The sequence below is a fragment of the Phaseolus vulgaris genome, chromosome 11 (genome assembly GCF_000499845.2).
Source record: "Phaseolus vulgaris cultivar G19833 chromosome 11, P. vulgaris v2.0, whole genome shotgun sequence".
Taxonomy (NCBI): Eukaryota; Viridiplantae; Streptophyta; class Magnoliopsida; order Fabales; family Fabaceae; genus Phaseolus; species Phaseolus vulgaris.
The window spans coordinates 9,210,555-9,229,703 of record NC_023749.2 but is presented as its reverse complement, the minus strand read 5'-3'; the positions used below and the strand labels follow the sequence as shown (position 1 = coordinate 9,229,703).

The following is a 19,149-nucleotide window of genomic DNA, read 5'->3' as shown; positions in this document are numbered from 1 at the left end:
GCAATGTCTCTATAATTCTACGACAAATACCCTACAAGCATGAATGACATACTATTAGAAAAAAACAATAGAAATTAATATGTTAACAAGGTTAGAGCATACCAGAGCAGGATGTGACTCCTCATGATGACTTGGCACTGCTTCGTGATGACGTGCATCTGAGGGTACCGGTACAGGACGGTCATCCTCATCTGTATTAATCACATATGGATGTGATACAGATCTAAACCAACCCATGTACTCTTGAACGCAAGCGTCAGGATGACGTGCTATGGCATAGTCATGTATGACATAATCATTGAAATGTAACCATCGACGGTCCATTTCATTTGTATCCGGATGACCATGTCCAATTACAGATGGGTTGCGAGGGATGATCTGTGTATAGCCATACTAACGCAGAACACGTTCTGGCATGTGCAGTTGTGTCCAATTTTCAAGCCTCAAATAAACACAGAATAAGGAAATCCACTCGAATGGACGTTCTTCCCTGTGCTCGTTGTATGGACAAAACCGAATGGAAGCTGGTGTCAATGTATCCAACTGTGATCGAACAACAACAATTGAAGTACCTTTTCCAGCATCATACAGCCTGCACCGAGGTTGATCTTCAGAATACAATGCTTGCATACATCTCATCCCTATAGACGGGAAATGCTCATAAATCCACCCCTGCAACAATGTTGCATAACCAGCTAGTTGCTTTGTGTTTGCATAACTACAATCTCCTAGCTGCTCATACATGTGAGTTAGGGCAGCTGCTGCCCAAGAATATCCTCCGGTAAGCCTCAAATCAACAAAAAATTCAAGATAAAACACACTTACTGATGTAGCACTCTTGTCCGCAAAAATAGTGCAACCGACAAGGTGAAGTAAGTATGCTCTGGCAGCCACAGTCCACTGCCTCCTTGAGCATGCATCTTGATACACTTCTCTTAACCAGCTCAGGTGCACATGAGCTCCCCGGCAGTGTCTTGTTTCTTCAGATGCAAGTGCACGGTCAACACGGAGGGCTTCTACCAACAAATCAGTCGCCGAATCAGAATCTAAGGTTTCATGCGTGTAAAACTGACCGACAATGGGTAAATGTAACAAATTTGACACATCATCAAGAGTGATGGTCATCTCCCCAACCGGTAAATGAAAACTGTTTGTCTCTGCATGCCACCTCTCTACAAAAGCACACAGCAGTCCTCGGTCTAGACTCTCATAACTAGCATGAAGCAGGCCACCTAAGCCAGACAATTCTACAACAGCTTCTATGCGCTCATGAGGTGCTCCTAACTTATTTATCTTCCTCCCATGTGAAACGACCTTCAGCTCACCACGATCCTACAATAATCAACATATATCATCAATAATCAGGAATACATAACAAATACAAAAATTTATTTTTCATTACTTACCAAACCATCCCACAACTGTTTGGTTACGTGATGTTCATAATTAACAAGTAAGGACTTATCCAATGACCCTCCTGGATAGCCTTCATCATCAACTTCAACTTCTTCTTGTTCAATATAATCTTCAAACTCTTCATTTGGAATTGAAGTACTAAGCCCACCCCGTTTTCTTCTAATCGATGCAGTTGGACGCACACGATCCAAATTAGAACTTTCTCCACCTCTAGTCCGCACCATCTTACATTTCATAAAAGTAACATTCAATCCAACATATATAACAAAATTATAACACATATAGTTTAAAACACTTGTGAAAAATTTCACACTAATACGGATATTAATATCCGCAGAACAATAACAACATTCCGGATAAAAATATCCGCAAGTCAAACGTAGCTTACGGATAAAAATATCCGAAACCCACTTTTGAATTACGAACAAAAATATCCGGAACCTATTCTTGGACTACGGACAAAAATATCCGCAAGCCACTATTCAAGTGCGGATGAAAAAATCCGGATGCCAATATTCATGTGCGGATAAATTTATCCGTAAGCTAATTCTAATCTACGGATAAAATTATCCGGAAGCAAATGGTGATCTGCGGATAAAATTATCCAGAATGCACTACTCTACGAAGAAAAAACGATGAACGGTGCCTTGACTTCTTTGACGATGAAGCTCACTCACGACGAAGCAAACCAACTCTGCGAAGGTGGCTCACGGTGGCTGACAGTGTCTCCCTGCAACTTCACGGTGGCTCAAGGTGGCTGCTGCTGCTTCACGGTGAAAGGCACAACTGAAGAAGAAGAACCCTATTTGTTGGGTGCTTGCATTGGGTGCAGATCATAATATATGTGTTTTTTATTTCATTAAGGATAATATGGTCTTTTCACAAATCTGATTGGGTGCAGGGAGAATGTGCCAATAGACTAAGGGGGTTTGTGTGAAGTAAGAGAAGGGATATGAGCAGAAGAAGATAAAGGTGGGCTAAGGTGGGTGCGCTGGGTAACAGTGGGGTGTGAGAAGGGAAGCAGTGAAGGTGGGCTGAGGGCTAAAAACAAAAGTAAGAAAAAAAGAGTGTGAGAAAAGGGGTGCGGGGGTGTATAAAGTAAAGGGGAAATTTTATTTTTTGTTTGTTTGTTTTTTTTTTTTTCCAACACTAAACAATCTTTTTGAGTTTTTGATGATTGTTTTTAAAAAAACAAATTTGATGGTATAGTTTTTTATTTTTCCATTTATAATTTTTTTCTTAACAACCAAATTTTAAATACTCGGTGTTTATAACTATGTAGTCAAATTTTGATTATTTAGTCAATATTTAACTGTTTTGTCAAGATTTAACCTATCTAAAGTCGTGTTAATAGGCCATTCTAAAGATTGATCTTTATTAATTTATTTTATAATTAAGACTCATTAAATAATTTTTTGTTTTGACAATTGTATAAACATTGTAACAAAAAAAATTTACAATCATAAAATATATTAGACGATGGGAACATTTAACATACTATAACTATATTTGAAAATATTATATATTGACGAGTATTACACTTGTAATTAATATATTGTATGCTGAAAATAGAGTAAATATATAAGTACAAAAATGGATTAGCTTATAACTTATATGTCCACTTAAAAAAGATTATCATAAATACTCATTAAGAAAATATGACGCAGAATACTAAAGAGTGATCACACTCAATTTTAAACCAAGATTTACATTATAGCATGCCCGTGATGCAGAATTATTTTAGAAGATTAGAGGAATCGTCACTATAGTTTTTTAAAGAAAATCTTTAAAAAAACAATCTTTGAAATTTGAATTTAAGTTAGTCAATTACATTTGAAAAAAATATTAACAATCTATAACCTTGTCTTAAGACAATTATTTTTAATTAAATGTATAAAATAAAGGTATTTTATAAAATATTTATTTTTTCTCAAAAATTAAAGAAAAATATATGTAAAAACTATTTAATATTACTTATTTTTTAAAACCATTAAAGTATTTATGAAATTATTGTTGATATTGTGTATTTTCTTTCATATACGAATTAGTATCTTTAGTTTTAACATTTTTAAGTAGCTTAATTAGATTTTATGTCTTTAATCAATGTCATTTGGAATATAAGATACTTTAAATGACTATATTTTATATCCTTAGTGTGAAGATACTGTAAATTATATATAGTATTATATATTGTTGTGTTAGTTTTATTTAGAAAAAAATTATTTATATTAGACTTATCGTGTCTAAAGTATATTTTATAATTAAATATAGTGAATAAGACGATACACATGATCACACATATATATAGGTCATACATACATTTTAAATAATTCATCTTTTAAATTTATCAACTTTAAATAATTTCTAAATACTATATTTAAATAACTATTATTAAGGTCATAAAGTTAAATTACTTAGTACATAGATACTCTGTAAAAACAAATTTAAAAAACTTATTAATTTTTATTTTTATCTATTTTAATAAAGATACATATTTTAATTGATAAACACTATATATGGTGGGTTGGACAAAGGTACCAGGGGTGGGTTGGACAAAGGTATCAGGGGTGGGATGCCAAATGGAGCATGAGTGGGTTGGAGTGGTGAACTCCAAGTCTGGTGGAGTGGTGCAGGGACACTGTGGTGGTAAGTCGGAATAGAGAATGATGGCCCTAGTGGTAGTGGAATACTAGGGGGTGAGAAAATGGTGAAATATGTGTGTGATGAGGTGATATAGTGGAGTGGGGTAAGCATACCAAAAATGCTGATGGATGGAGGAGAAGGAGTGGAGGAAGATGGGCTAGAAGACGGTGTCAATGAATGAAATGAAAAACGTGGACTCCCATCATCATACGCTGATAACAGATCGGAATAAAGGATGCTTCCTAAGTCTATAGTTAGTTGACCATGCATCAATGTGGGAAATCCACACCTTGCTGGACACGCCTAACAATGGAACCATCCCTCCCTCTAGTCCTAACATTTTTCCTGAAAAAAAACATTTGTTGATAATATTAGTGTAATTATCTAATGATGATATGTTTGTTTATAGTTTATTGAAAGTATCATATGTTAGTCGTCATTGTTATCAAACTCTGAATCCTCATTGCCTATGTAGTTTTCTGAATAATCTTCATTTAAGAGGTTAAGATCTTTACCATTTTCGTGATTATGTGGTTCAATATCATCATCATCAAGTACTTCGACATTAGATGTGTTAGTTAAACATTCTAAATGTTCACTTCTCGTAATTGGTAAGACATTAGATGTCTCATCAACTTGATTTGCCAATTCATCGTTGATGTTGTCAACTTGCACATGTCCTCGGGGTTTTGTTTTGATTGGGACGCACCATCCACAAAGATTTTTACATATGTTTGGGTAACTAACATAATAAACTTGTATGACCTTCTATAGAAGAATAAATGGATCATAGGATCCATATCTTCCCCTTAACTTGATTTCAACTAGATTATACCATGGATGAAACCTAGTCCCAACATTAATTGTAGGATCAAACCATTCATAGTAGAATCGCGAGATCTTCTTATTTAGAAGCATACACCAATTCATATATATAATGAATTATAGCATAAAATTCTTCTTCTCCTACGTCAATGACACCTTTAACATACGAGTCAATATTGGTTGTTTTCATACCATCGACCCATGTCTTTGTATGAAACTTATTTCCATTAACCAAGTACATTTTCCCTAATGTTGTCTTTGAATTAGGTCTCAAAGAAAGTCCCTTCAAGTGTGTTACATTCCTTTCATCATAAACTTGTGTTGTAGTGATAAGAGAACATTACATTTATTTATGAAATTCTGATTAAATAAGAAGCACATATGGGTTGACGTTACACTTACGTAGCTCTTAAACCATTCAGGAAAATTGTTATGTATGACTGTTGAAGTGTCTTCGTCATTGATTGAGTAACTTGTAAGAACAATCTTCAAATATTATTAAAGTAGTTAGCGAACTACACAACCTACAATAATTTAATTTAAATTATGTACAATTAAACTTACTCAAGGAATGGTTTGACCTTATCGCAACTGATGAGGACATGAACATGGGATGAACGATTTTCTTTATCACTGAACCAATAGTCTTTGCTAGAACCACTTGGGCGTCCACCTTTATTCAAAATCGAAAATGTGTATTGGACTTCCTCATTTGTATCTGTTCGAGGATCATTTTCCAAACTTGTATTTGAAAACAAGCTGACACATTTGAAATAATGAGAGTAAAAATATGTTATCTCTCAGTGTAGGTAGAATGCACATGTTGATCCTTCTACCCGTTCCAAATTACCCATCGATCCCTTTGCATCTCCCATCATCCTAGAGCAAAGTAGTAATTGTTAAGGTGCTCCATTGAATCAAAGAAAGTTGGTGGAAATATTCTTTCTAAGGATGATTGGTATGTTTTCTTCCATTCTGACAAGATCATTCATCCTTAATGTATTAGAACATAAGTCTTTAAGGAATTGACTTAAGTCAGCAAGGGCACTCCAAACAAATTCTCACAATGACCGAAAACATTTTAGGAGTAAACACTCCATGAAAATATGACAGTCTTGACTTTTCATGCCATGCATACTTCCCTTGTCTTGATTTGCACACCTTGCAATGTTAGAGGCATAACCATTTGACATTTTTCAACTTGTTTGTCCATTTATAAATTGAATTAGCATCTTTCTTTGAGAATGTGTAGTTGGCCTTTGGCTTTGCTCACTTTTCATTTTGTAATTGAACCAACTCCAAGTCTCCATGGACATACAATTCAACAACATTCATTATGGCCTTTTGATTGTCCTTCATTTTGTTCTTAACGTCCATTATAGTGTTGAAGACATTATCAAAAAAATAAAAAATTCTATGTGCATAACATCAAGATTGTGCCTTAACAAATTGTCCTTCCAATATTGCAAAGCTCAAAATATTTCCCTTTTGTCCCAATTATGATATTGTTCATATCCAGACAAAGTTTCAAATGGATCATCTGTCACTTTTGGGAAGTCACGAAGAAACTTCCATAATTGATTTCCGTTTAAGAAATAAGATGGGTCATCAATTTCAGGTCTGTTTTTAAGGATTCTCCTCTGGCTCCTCCTGAAATGATGATTGGTTGGCAAAAATTGTCGATGATAGTCAAACCAACAACTCTTACCCTATGCTTTAGTGTAAATGCTTTTATGTCCTCCATACAATGAGGACAAGCTAATTTCCCTTTAGCCCCCCACCTAGACAACATCGCATATGCTAGAAAATTATTAATTGTCCACGTCAAATAAGCTCGCATGACAAAGTTCTCTTTTGTTGATATGTCATAAGTGAAGACACCCTCACTCCAAAGTTGTTGGAGGTCATCAATAAGTGCAAGTATACATCTATTTCTTTTTGTTGTGTTAGTAGGACCAGGTATGAGACAACTTAGAAACATATATGGCTTTTTCATACACATTTCATAGGGTAGGTTATAAGGAGTGACAAATATCGGTCAACAAGAACATGGAGATGTTGAAGCTTGTATATAAGGGGTGAACCCATTAAAACATAATCCCAATCTTATATTACGGGGCTCAACTACAAATTTTGGAAATACACTATCAAAATGTTTCCAAGATTTCCCATCAGATGGATGTTGCTATACACCATCATCAGCTATGTTTTGAAAATGTCATCGTATTTGGCTTGCTAACTCCATTGAGGTATATAGTCTTTGTAATTGTGGTATGATAGGCAAATAAAACATACTTTTTATTTACATTCTTTTGTATGTTTTGTTTTGACCTTTGAAGGCAAGTAACTGGGATGACCATAAAATTTTCACTCATTTAGTTCGATGTCCTCCTTGTAATACAACATGCATCCAACTTCACATCAATCAATCTTGACAACCTTCAAGCCGAGAGTAGAGACAACTTTTTTTGCTTCATAAAAAGTCTTGAGTATGCAATTCTCTGTTGGAGCTACATCAAGTAACATTTTAATGAAATAATCTAAACTCTTTTCAGTTGTGTGCCAATTGGTTCGAGTGCCCAAAAGCCTTATGGCTATTGACAATTTAGACTCAGTTGCTCCATCATAAATGGGTTGATGACCAAATGCTAAGATATAATAAAACTTTTGATAACATTGACATAACAACTTCTTGTATCACTTTTGTGTATGTATGCTTTGTTCACCATTTTGGCTAATGATCCAAAGTCATCATCACGCCTAATGCTATCATAACTGGTGGTGGATGTAATGTTTAAGTTAACCTCATTTGTCTTTGTCTCTCTGTGATAAACTTGTACCCTCTAGTTGGGTTGAAAACCATGTTGAAGCAGATAACTCCTGACATGAGAAAGTTTGGGAATTTTCTCACAACAACATTTCACACATAGACACCTTATCCTTCCATTTGGTATGTATGAAACTTGATCCATTGCCCTATAAACAAAATCATGAACATCATTTATGAAGGGTTGCCTCAATCTTTTTCAAAAATCAAGCATTTCATACATCCAATCTTGATCCATTGTTCTTCATGTTGATGATGAAATTATCAACACTCAATAGTATACTTATACCCTACAAACGACCTAATACACAAATCATGTGGATATTAGTGTCCAATGCACTACATCTGTCACATGTGAATTTTGTTGTTCAAACTTAGTGTAAATATTTAAGACATACTAATTCATGTAATTAACTATTAGGTTAGTGTAAGAATTTTGTATACGTAAATCCTATACGAATAAGATACAATAATGTTCGAGTTAAATATAATACAAATTCAATACATCTTGTGTAGTTTAAATCCAATTTTGTAATTCATACATCATCATTCATACAAAGTAATTTTATTTAACGTGTATGTATAAACACCTCTATAATTTTATTTAACGTGTCTATAATTTATACATCTTAATTTCATTTAACGTGTATGTATAAACATCATAATTTTATTTAACGTGTATGTGATTCATTCGCCATATTATTTTAGTATACATTGTATAAACTAATATACAAATATAAAAGTGTTTTATTTCATATTATTTTAATGTTTATATAACAATATCAAATAAAATATATGTTTTTTCTATTTTAAAATAACTTACCTTCATTTATGTGGCTTTATTAGTTTATAAAATAAATAAGTATCCTCATCTTTAAGAATTACATGTAGTATTCAGTTAGCATTGACACAAAACACTAATATAAATATAAAAAAGTGGATCAACATTTTTTAAATTAAATATATATAGTATGTATATTTAAAAAGTAATTATTAGCATATATAATTTGACAAAAGGTTTTCCAAACCAGTGGTTAAAAGTCACTGTGAAAAGAGAAAATTAAAGTGGATTTCAATAAAATTTGAAATCAAAATAATCAAAAATAAAATAAAATTTAATTTAATTTAATTATTTGATAAAAACAAAAAATATAATTAAATATAATAAAAATTAATAAAATTTATTTTCTTTCTTAATTTAATTTTTATCTATCATGATTTTTAATATATTTTAGTTAGTTGAAACTTGAAAATTAGTTCCATTCTCTTTTTTATACAGCCTACAAAGTTGTATTTTTACTTTATTAAAATGCACAAATTTTACCTAATAAAAACGATTAAAATATAAATATATACATGTATTAAATAATAAAAATTGAAAATAAATTGTTAAAAAAAATATCCAATAATAAATTTTTAATAAGAATTTAATTATTTTAAAAATGTAAAATTATTTCTAATTAGTACTTTAACTTTTCAGACCCTCTCTCTTTGATATTCCCACTCCTAGCACTTCACTATTTGCAACATGTTTTGAAAATTCTAAGCCCATTCTGCTGCCCATATGTTTTGCTCTCTGCCACACCTGTTTATTTTATACACCCACTAGCTTTTAATTTCTTTTTAAAAAATGTATATATATATATATATATATATATACTCACACATATATATAAAATAAATATTTCAAACAAAATAATTTTTTTTAAAATTCAGTACTAAATAATGTTTTGAAAATGCTTAATTATTTTGAAAAATCTAAAATTATTACTAATTTGTACATTAACTTTTAAGAACCCTTCTCTTTGATATTCCCATTCCCAGCACTTCACTATTTGCAAGCAAATGCTTCCTACACCCAATCATTTTTAACCTGCACCCAACATATTTTTTTAATTTCCAAAAATGCCCTTAATTCGGGAAATAAAAATCCGAAATTGAAAATAATATATTCTGAAAAAATAAATCTGGAAGTGATTATTGAGTTCTGGAAATAAAAATCCGGAAAAAAAATTAAAATTCTATTTCGGATAAAAAAAATATGGAATTGAAAAAAAATACAGAAAAAAAAATCTGGAAAAGTAATTATTGTGTTTCGGAAATGAAAATCTGGAAACAAAAATGAAAAACTTATTCTGGATAAAAAATCCGTAATATAAAATTTCGTTCTGGAAAAAAATATCCAGAACACATATTTCAGAAATTTTTTTTAAGGACAGTTTCGTCTTTTCCACTGAGATCGGGTGCATTGATATGGTGCAGGAAGGAATTGCCCTATTTGTACCGTGTTTTGAAACGACTGGGCCCATTATGCTGTTCAAGAGTTTTGCTATCTGCAACCCTGTTTATTTTGTTTTACAAAATAATTTGTAAAAACAATATATCTAGTACTAAATTTTTAATGAGAATGCTTAATTATTTTGAAAAATATTAAATTATTACTAAATAGTATACCCCCCTTTCTTTGATATTCCTACTCCCAGCACTTTACTATTTGTACCACATTGTCAAGCTTGGGCCCATTAAACTGGCCCATAACTTTTCCTATCTGGACCACCCTTATTATACATGCACTCAGTTTTAAAACCTGGGCTCATTCAACTGACCCATCTCTTTTACTATCTGCGACCCCTGTTTATTTTATATATCCACCAGCTTTTAATATCTTTTAAAAAATATTTATATAATAAATATTTTAAACAAAATATTTTGTTAAAAAAAAAAAAAAAACTAGATACACTACAATTTTTTTATTCAAAATCTAATTATGAATAAAAGCCCACAAGATTCACTCTCACATAACTCACAAAAATCCCTCCAAATTTTTCATAAAAAAATTCCAAACCAAACCAAACAATAAACTAAAACAATCATAAACAACAAAATTTCCTAAACGAAACCAAATCATAGAAACAATCATACACAGAAACATTCATAAATAGATACAATCATAAACAACAATACCCAACGATCATAATTGTTTCTTGATAGCTAAAACTACTAGGTCAAACTGAAGTTTTGCAATTAAAAAAATTTACCTTTCAACAATTTAAAATAAAGAGAGAGCTGGACTTGCACCTTCGAAATTGCTATTTATTGGGGATTTAGAAACTGGGAGAAACTAAAGGCGGAGAAACAAAATTGCTATTTATTAAACACTTTACGTCGACTCATGCATACGAATAAAGGATGCAACCACGAAAAAAGACTTCGTGTTGACTGAGACCAATGCAAAACGACACACGGATACACTTCGCATCGACTGTGACTGACATAAAAATGACTCATTAACACACTTTGTGTCGGCCTTAACCGACACAATAATTGAGGCACACTTTGTGTTGGCCTGACCGACACAAAAACAACAATTCCTTTAACATCGGCTAGGCCGACGCATATCTATAATTTTTATTTAATTCTTAACCTAAAATTTTGTTATAAATGTAATTAATAAATATTTTACTACATTAATATTAATAAGTATAATAAATTATACTTTAATATTTTTATTATATTAAATTAATATTTTTATAAATTCGTTCAAATTAAATAAATCAACCAAATTTAATGGATATTTAATTCAATATTTTCATAATATTTTGAACATTTATTTAAATCTTGATAAACTTAAATATAATTTTTAAGCAAAATAATTTAATTTATTCAATGAAAAAAAAGCTAAACATTGGATTGGAAAGACATTCAATTTTATTCTTATTAGAAAGACAAGTTGATTCTTTTTCATTTATTCTTATTCGAAAAGACACTTTGTTTCAGAGTGTGATAGACAAATGCTTTGAAAAAATATGAAATCGCTTCTAAGTGCTGATTGATGTAGTTCACACTAAAGGTAAATATTGATTACCCAAGATGAAAACATATGCAATTTTATTTCTTTTTGAATTTTGGAGAAAAAGTATTCGAAGTAGTCCAAATAAAATAATGGCATATTTAAGAATTAAGCATCGTAAAATCACTAGATGTCAAACACCTATTATTCATGCAATCAAGATTGTTTTACCTGGAACACAATTTATGGTTCTTAATGAGACCGTTTCATTTTTTGTTGATTTAATAGGAGGTCAAGGACATCCATTAAAAGAAGCTAAATCTATGAATCTGTCCTTGAATGCATTGGGGAAGTGTATTAACACACTTACATGGAATAATGCTCATGTGCTATTTCGTGACTCAAAGTTTACTACACTATTATGTGATTTATTTGGAGGACGTCGCATGGAGGTTAGATTCAGTGAGTATAAAAATTCATGTTTTCTTTTTGTTTATTTCTTTTATTACTATTACTATATTCACATTAAAATTTTCAATTATTGCATGTTATGTCCTACATGGTTGCTTGTAAAACACACTGGTATCCTACATGTTCCTGCATAAGAGAATGAAAAAGAGGTCCAACAATTAAAGAATAATTGTGTTATATATTCAATTGCATGTATAAAACATGTGGTGAAGTTTGTTAATTTTGGGTATTGTAGTAATCTAACATCTAAGAATAAATTACTCACTTACACTCACTTTTAATGTTTGTATTATATACTTTGTGGATAAATTTTAAAATGAGTTTGTACTTCATTTCTCAAAAGTCACCTCTCAAAAGTCCTTATATATTACACATATTATGAGATTCATATTTTCTTAAAGTTACCAAAACAAAGTTTTTTCCTGACTTTTTTTTCTAAAATTTACTTTCAAATTTTACCACAATAATTGTTTCTTTATTTTTAAATATATCCATTAAATTTTACATGAAATAATTCATGTCAGATTTATATCTCTAAAATATGTATAATATTTTATATAACATTTGCAAAAGTTAAATAAATATTATTTTTATTTTTCTATTTTTTCATTTCTTTCTTAACTTTTTCAAATAATTTCTTTAAATAATTTTAATATTAAATTGACAGTCTTGATTTGAGAAGTGTGTTGAAAATTTTAGACAAACTAAAAATAAGATTAATTCATTGTAAACATAAATAATTGATCCTAAAACATGAACATATGATTTTAAGAACATTTATTCGTATCATTACTGAAGTTGATATTGACACGACGTTGGGCATGTGCAACAATCATGGTAGTTGTCCGCTTGATGGATGTGAGGAAAGAGTTGAATAGTGCATTGGCATTGCGAAATGAAAACGAGCAACTTCCTGCAACATGGCTCGCATGGAAATTCTACAATAATGTTGAAACGAACGACAAGTATGCATCCTTTTTTGTTTTGATGATATTTATTCATTGGGTTACGAGATAACTCATTTTTTGAAACTCAAAATAAACTCAAGCTACCACAAAGCACAAGAGAGAACTCATCAATGCATGAGAATATATATAATAACATTGAATCATATTTCTCACTTAGAACATGATAATCATACCACGTAAGATCCTATATAACATATAACACTCAAAAGTTGCCTTCTAGTTATCAATTGTTGAGCAGCAAAAGTGTTAAAAATATATACACCAACAATCAAATCAATTAAACCAATCTTATTTTTGGTTTTTATGTCCTATATAATACACTCGGTTGAAAAAAATATTAGTTCACAATGAAGAAAAGATGTGAGCTTGGATACAAAGGTAAGATTGAAAGAAAAATAGGAACATATATCACATCAAAGAGACAAATGTTTTTGATTGAAATGTTGATGACTTTCTACGATAACTGCACCGCGTTTGTTAGAAGTAATAATTGTTTTTAAGGATGAATATCGATCCCACAAGGAACAGTGAATCATCGAGTACAATATTCGCTAAATATAAAACAGAACAATAAAAATTTGTTTGGAAATTGTTATAATGGCAATAATTAACAAAAAAAAAACAAACCAAAGAGTAATTGCGACAATTGGAAAAATGGGGATTAGGTTTCATCTGTTTTACTCACATGTATTTTGATTAACATGTTAATATTAATTTTTTTTATTGAAATTGATGGTCGTAGAAAATTCACTTATATTAATCCCTCGCATATAAAATCCTTAAGAATGTTTCCTAAATATCAATCTCTCGCATATTTATAAAAATAACTTAGAATCACAAATTAACATTTCAAGTCTATCCATAACACTCAAATATGTTAAGTATTGTTGTTTAGGTCTGAACCCTAAAAATACCTATCGATCAGATTTAAGATTCTCAATTTGTCACGGAAAGTTAAAAGTAAAACAACAATACCAATAATTAATCAAGAACTGAATATTAATATATAAGATATCACCTCAATACATAAGAGTTTGAGCAAATTACTCCCAATCCCAAAGGGTAGAATTAGTCATGCATACTTCTAGCACCTTCCATTCTCCCAATTGGGTTTCAATTCACTCTATGGTGTTTTCCTCTCAATCTGACACCCTAGGGTTGAGCCTCTAGCCCCCTATTTAACCTAATTTTCTAGGGGTAATGAGCTAAGTGATAAAACATAAAAAAAGCCCAATCTATCTACCGCATTCTCGCTTGAGTGAGAATCTTCTGTTGCAAAATTGGCTTTTTCGACACTTTTCTCCATTCTGGGATAATATATGTTGACGGCTTCTCAAACGAGACTGTTTGTGGAGCAGGAGTCGTCATCGAAGGACCCGATGATCTCCTCTTGGAGTAAGCCCTCCAGTTTGGGTTTAAGGCCACCAATAACCAAGCCGAGTATAAGGCTATCCTTGTTGGGCTAAATCTAGCATATGACATGGGACCTCGCGAGGTAACTTGCAAAAGTGACTCCCAGGTAATGGTCGGCCAAATCAAAGGAGAGTTTGAAGTAAAGGAACCCCTACTCCAGAGATATTATCATACGGTCAACAACATCATAACTAGGTTTCACAAAGTGACGGTGGAACACATCCGTCGGCAGAAAAACAAGAAGGTCGATGCGCTATCTCAGCTAACGACGACCAAGAAGAAAGGCCACCACATGTTTGTCATTCAAGTTTGGCTAACACAACCTAGTGTGGCAGAGGTCGAGTGTCTAGCTATTACCGAGATCGAGACCTGGATGACCCCGATCGTCAGGTACCTTGAGCACGACACATGCAAGCCAGAGGAAGAAAAGGCGATGAAGCAGCAATGTTCAAGGTACACTATGATCAACCAGAATCTCTACCGTAGAGGCTACTCAAGGCCATTATTAAAGTGCATCACTGAAAAACAGGCAGAGTACGTCCTCAAGGAGATCCACGAAGGAGTCTACAGTAACCATTCGGGAACACAAACGATGCCTACCAAAGTCCTCAAGGTCGATTACTATTGGTCAGTCGTCTAGGGTGACTGCGCAGAATTTGTGAAAAAATGCATCAAGTGCCAGGAATTTGGTCCCCTACACCACCTCAAGCCAGAAGTACTGCATAACATGACATCCCCATGGTCGTTCGTCATCTGAGGAATGGACATCATTGGTCCCTCCACCTTGGGAAAGGGACAGGCAAAATTCCTCCTAGTCAAAGTGGACTACTTCACCAAATGGATCTAGGTCGAACCACCCGCATCCATCTCGACCAAGAACGTGCAAAACTTTTTATGGCAAAGTATTTGTGTCGGTTTGAAGTGTCGCACTATAATAACTAATAATGGTCGACAGTTCATCGATTAAGGACTCCAGTCTTTCTACGAGGACCTCGGTATCAAGTCAATAACCATCTTGGTCGAGTATCCCCAGACCGACGGGAAGGTTGAAGTTGTAAACAATGTAATCCTGAACGAATTGAAGAAGCGACTTCGCAAAGCAAAGGGTCGATGGACCGAGGAGCTACTAGAAGTCTTGTGGGCATATCGCTGCACTCCCAAACATCTACACAAGAAAAACTCTATAGCCTAACATACGAAACTGAAGCTATGATCCCGGTCGAGGTAGGTGAGCCTACCATTCGAAGGCAATTGTTTGACCTGACTCTGAATCAAGAAAGTCTCTCGGTTGGCGTATATCTACTAAACGAGCTCCGCGAAAATAGCAAAATTTGTGAGGCCACATGCAAGCTTTGGATGGCAAGGTGATACAACATAAAGGTCCGATCGAGGAGCTTTCAGAAAGAAGATCTTGTATGGAGAATGAGAAGCGAAGCAAGGAAGAATGACGGCAAGTTCTCATCCAATTAGGAATGCCCTTTTCCAGGTCTGAGAGGTTACAACTGGGGGGGCGTACCACCTAAAGTGGCTATCAGGAAAAATTGTACCAAGGACGTGGAATGTCACGCACCTCAAGTTCTATTACAATTAAACAAGCAAAACAACTTACGCACTTTTTCCTCACCCCGCCGTTTTTTCCCTAGGAGAATTTTCGGTCGGACAGGTTTTAACGAGGCGTTTCTTTCAATGCTTTACAACTTTAAGTCAAATTCATGCATCTCTCAATGCTCGGCTCGATCAAGGATGTAGCCTTAACCGACATACCCTACTGATACATAGAAGGCTTGGTTCAGTCAAGGATGTAGCCCTAATCATCATACTCTATTGATACCTAGAAGGCCTGGTTCGGTCAAGGATGTAGCCATAACCGACATGCCCTACCGATACGTAGAAGGTTTGGTTCAATCAAGGATATATCCCTAACCGGTATACCCTACCGATACCTAGAAGACTTGGCGCGGGTAAGGATATAGCCCTAACCAGCATACCCTACTGACACCTAGAAGACTCGATTCGATCAAGGATGTAGCCCTAATCGGCATACCCTGTTGATACCTCAAAGACCCGATTCGGTCAAGGGTGTAACCCTAACCGGCATACCCTGCCGATACCACAAAGACTCAATGCGGTCAAAGACGCAGCCTTAACCGGCATACCCTACCAACACCTTGTAGCCTCGGTTCGGCCAAAGATGTAGTCCTAACCGGCATACCCTGCTGAAACCCAAAAACATTCACAAACAAACACAGTCGGATCAATGACTTAGTTTGTTCAATTAAGTTACTCCGACCGCTTACTTGTTCAATTAAGTTACTCCGACCGATTACTTAACTTGTTCAATTAATATAGCACATATGAAGGAACGGTTGATTCATTAAAACAAGCATCCTCAGTTGAAGGAATCAAAAAAGCTAAAAACCTAAGACTAACTAGTCTTCGTCTTCAACACCCTCGGTCGGGGCAGTTGAGTCGCACTCTGCAAGGCTTGTACCTCATGGGTCGGCAAAATCAGACCCTCGAACACATCCATGTTAGGGTCGAAGTTACCTGATGGGGGTGGACCGTTGTAGAGGACGTGGGCCTGGCGGATGCCTGGAAGAAACTTTGGCTGCGCATAGGCAAAGTGTCATCAATGTTCTTGTCCAAGTCAGCCTCGATTGCCTCCTTCTCGGCTTGCAGATCAGACCTCTCATTCTCCAACAGCAAGATCCTTTGGCCAACCTCCTCCAAGGCTTTCTTCAGTTGGGCATTCTCAACCGCCTTCTCCCTCCACTCGAGCTTATTCGCTTGAACCTCAGCGATCTCCCGCTCGGCCACCTCCTGAGCGAGCCTCTCCTTATAGGCAGAATTCGCCTTGAGAGACTACTTCAAGTTATCTAAAGCCTCGGCCAACTCATGCTCGAGCTGAGAAATATTCTTGACTCGGTGGCCCCGAACGTCAGCACCCAAGCGGGCCAGGACAAGCCCTTGGCAGATCATCTCGATGCTGCCTTGAAGCAAGTCATCTTTGGGGACGAGCTGGATTAGCTCTTGTGTGGAACGAGTTAGACGATCTTCACACCCCTACAAAATTATAAGTCACCCCCAGGCATCGATAGGGGTAACCTCAAGGCCTTGGGCGTAGGCTCAATGACAGCAGGGGGAATGGTTGGTTGAAAACATTGGTTGACGGGGAGTCAATTTTAATAGGGGAGTGGCGCGAAAGAGGGGGTGACGGCATTGTGCCCGGGGAGCGAGTAGTCGTTGCTATGTTATCCCCCTCCCTAAGCCTTTTCTTGCTCTTATCAAAGGGACTGGCACGAGCGGCTGACTGCCTGCTAGCAACCAAGGTCTCCAGGCTCGAACAACCTTTCCGTTGTGCGGCCCTCTTCTTTGAAGGTTTTGATCAAATTATTAACCTGAGAAACTTCCTTGCTCATGATTTTTGCATCAACCAGAAGGAGAGCATTAGTTGAAGAGTAAATATTTGGCCGAAGCTAAAGAAAACTAACATATTCTCGAAGGTCATCCAACGGTAAGATGACGCATACACGGTCAACAGGCTCCGTGCAGGGAGTTTTCTTGGAAGCTTATCAAAAAGAGAGAAAATATCTCGCTTCTCGACACTCGGGATCGGACGAGGCTACTACTTGAACTTTAAGGGATTCCTAGTCCAAAATATAGGAAACCTCGACCGACTGACTTCATCAAAAAGTATTGCATGCCCTCAGACCGGATGAAAACTTTAAAAAATTTCTCTTTGAAGTTTTTGTAAGATGTGGTGTATGAACTAAACAAAACGTTACCCACCCGACTGATGAGTGAATGCCATACAACAGGCTCGGACGGGTGGCAAGTATAATAACTTAGAAAAGATGAAGGAGTGGGGTACAAATGAAAAATGTCGCATATCAGGCAAAAGGCCTGAAGGAACGCCCAAGTGTTTGGATGAAGCTGAGAAGGAGTCACGTTGAGCGCTTAAAAGACGCCCATCGTGAAGTTGTCAAAAGGAAGGGAGAAATGTAAGTTTGAGAATAAACAAGAATACATATAGAAAAAAAGGACACTCAGCAAGAGACCAACCCAGGCATATGGTGTCGGCCGACAAACAGGGCTCAGCGATCAGAAAGTCGAGACAAGCATATGCCTTTAAAATCGGGACCCTATCCAAAAAGCATAAACAGAGGTCCCGGTCGTAAAGGCATAGGTGATCCTAGTCACCTTAGGATCCATCCAGTCAAGCCCTAGAAAGGGAGATGACAGCTCAGGGAAACCCGACCGGTCAGTAGCACCTCCCAGGTCGTCCCTCCTGGCCATAACCTCCATAGGATGCAACACTTGGATTGCACCGACCGACAAAGGATTGGTCATGGAGAAGTTGGACGGAGAAGATGAAAGAGACGGAGACGAGGACGAGGACGAAGACGAAGGACGCAGATACGAGGACGAAGACGGAGGACGCAAAGACGAGGAGAAGGGGGAGTCAAAGCAGAAGAGTTAGGACGAGACAGAGAAAAGATGACTAACCTCAACCTTACTCTTAACACTTAAAGTCATGACCATCGGTCTACTCCACGAGTGATAGTTTATGGATAGTTTATAGAATCAAGGACTGACAATACGAGGGGTGTAGCAAAATTTCCACATAATGAGAATAAAGAACACTTTGTGCATTTATTCTTCTACCGTATTGAAAGAAAAAAAAATAGAAAGAACTAGTAAGAAAAGAAAAAGAGACAAGATCATGTTCACACCAAAGCCACTCTTGTAAAAAAATAGACGAAAAGACTTATGGTGTGTTTGAATTGAGGAGAGGA

General features: G+C 35.1%; 1 protein-coding gene across 1 annotated transcript; it reads right to left on the bottom strand.

Annotated features, from left to right (window-relative positions):
- Positions 1-393: 393 nt before the first annotated feature.
- Positions 394-1,640, bottom strand: LOC137833724 (protein MAIN-LIKE 1-like). Its single transcript, XM_068641948.1, has 2 exons — positions 1,407-1,640; positions 394-1,332 (listed from the first exon to the last, which is right to left on the bottom strand). The coding sequence occupies exons 1-2, from the start codon at positions 1,638-1,640 to the stop codon at positions 394-396; spliced, it is 1,173 nt and encodes a 390-aa protein (XP_068498049.1).
- Between the last annotated feature and the right edge of the window lie 17,509 nt (positions 1,641-19,149).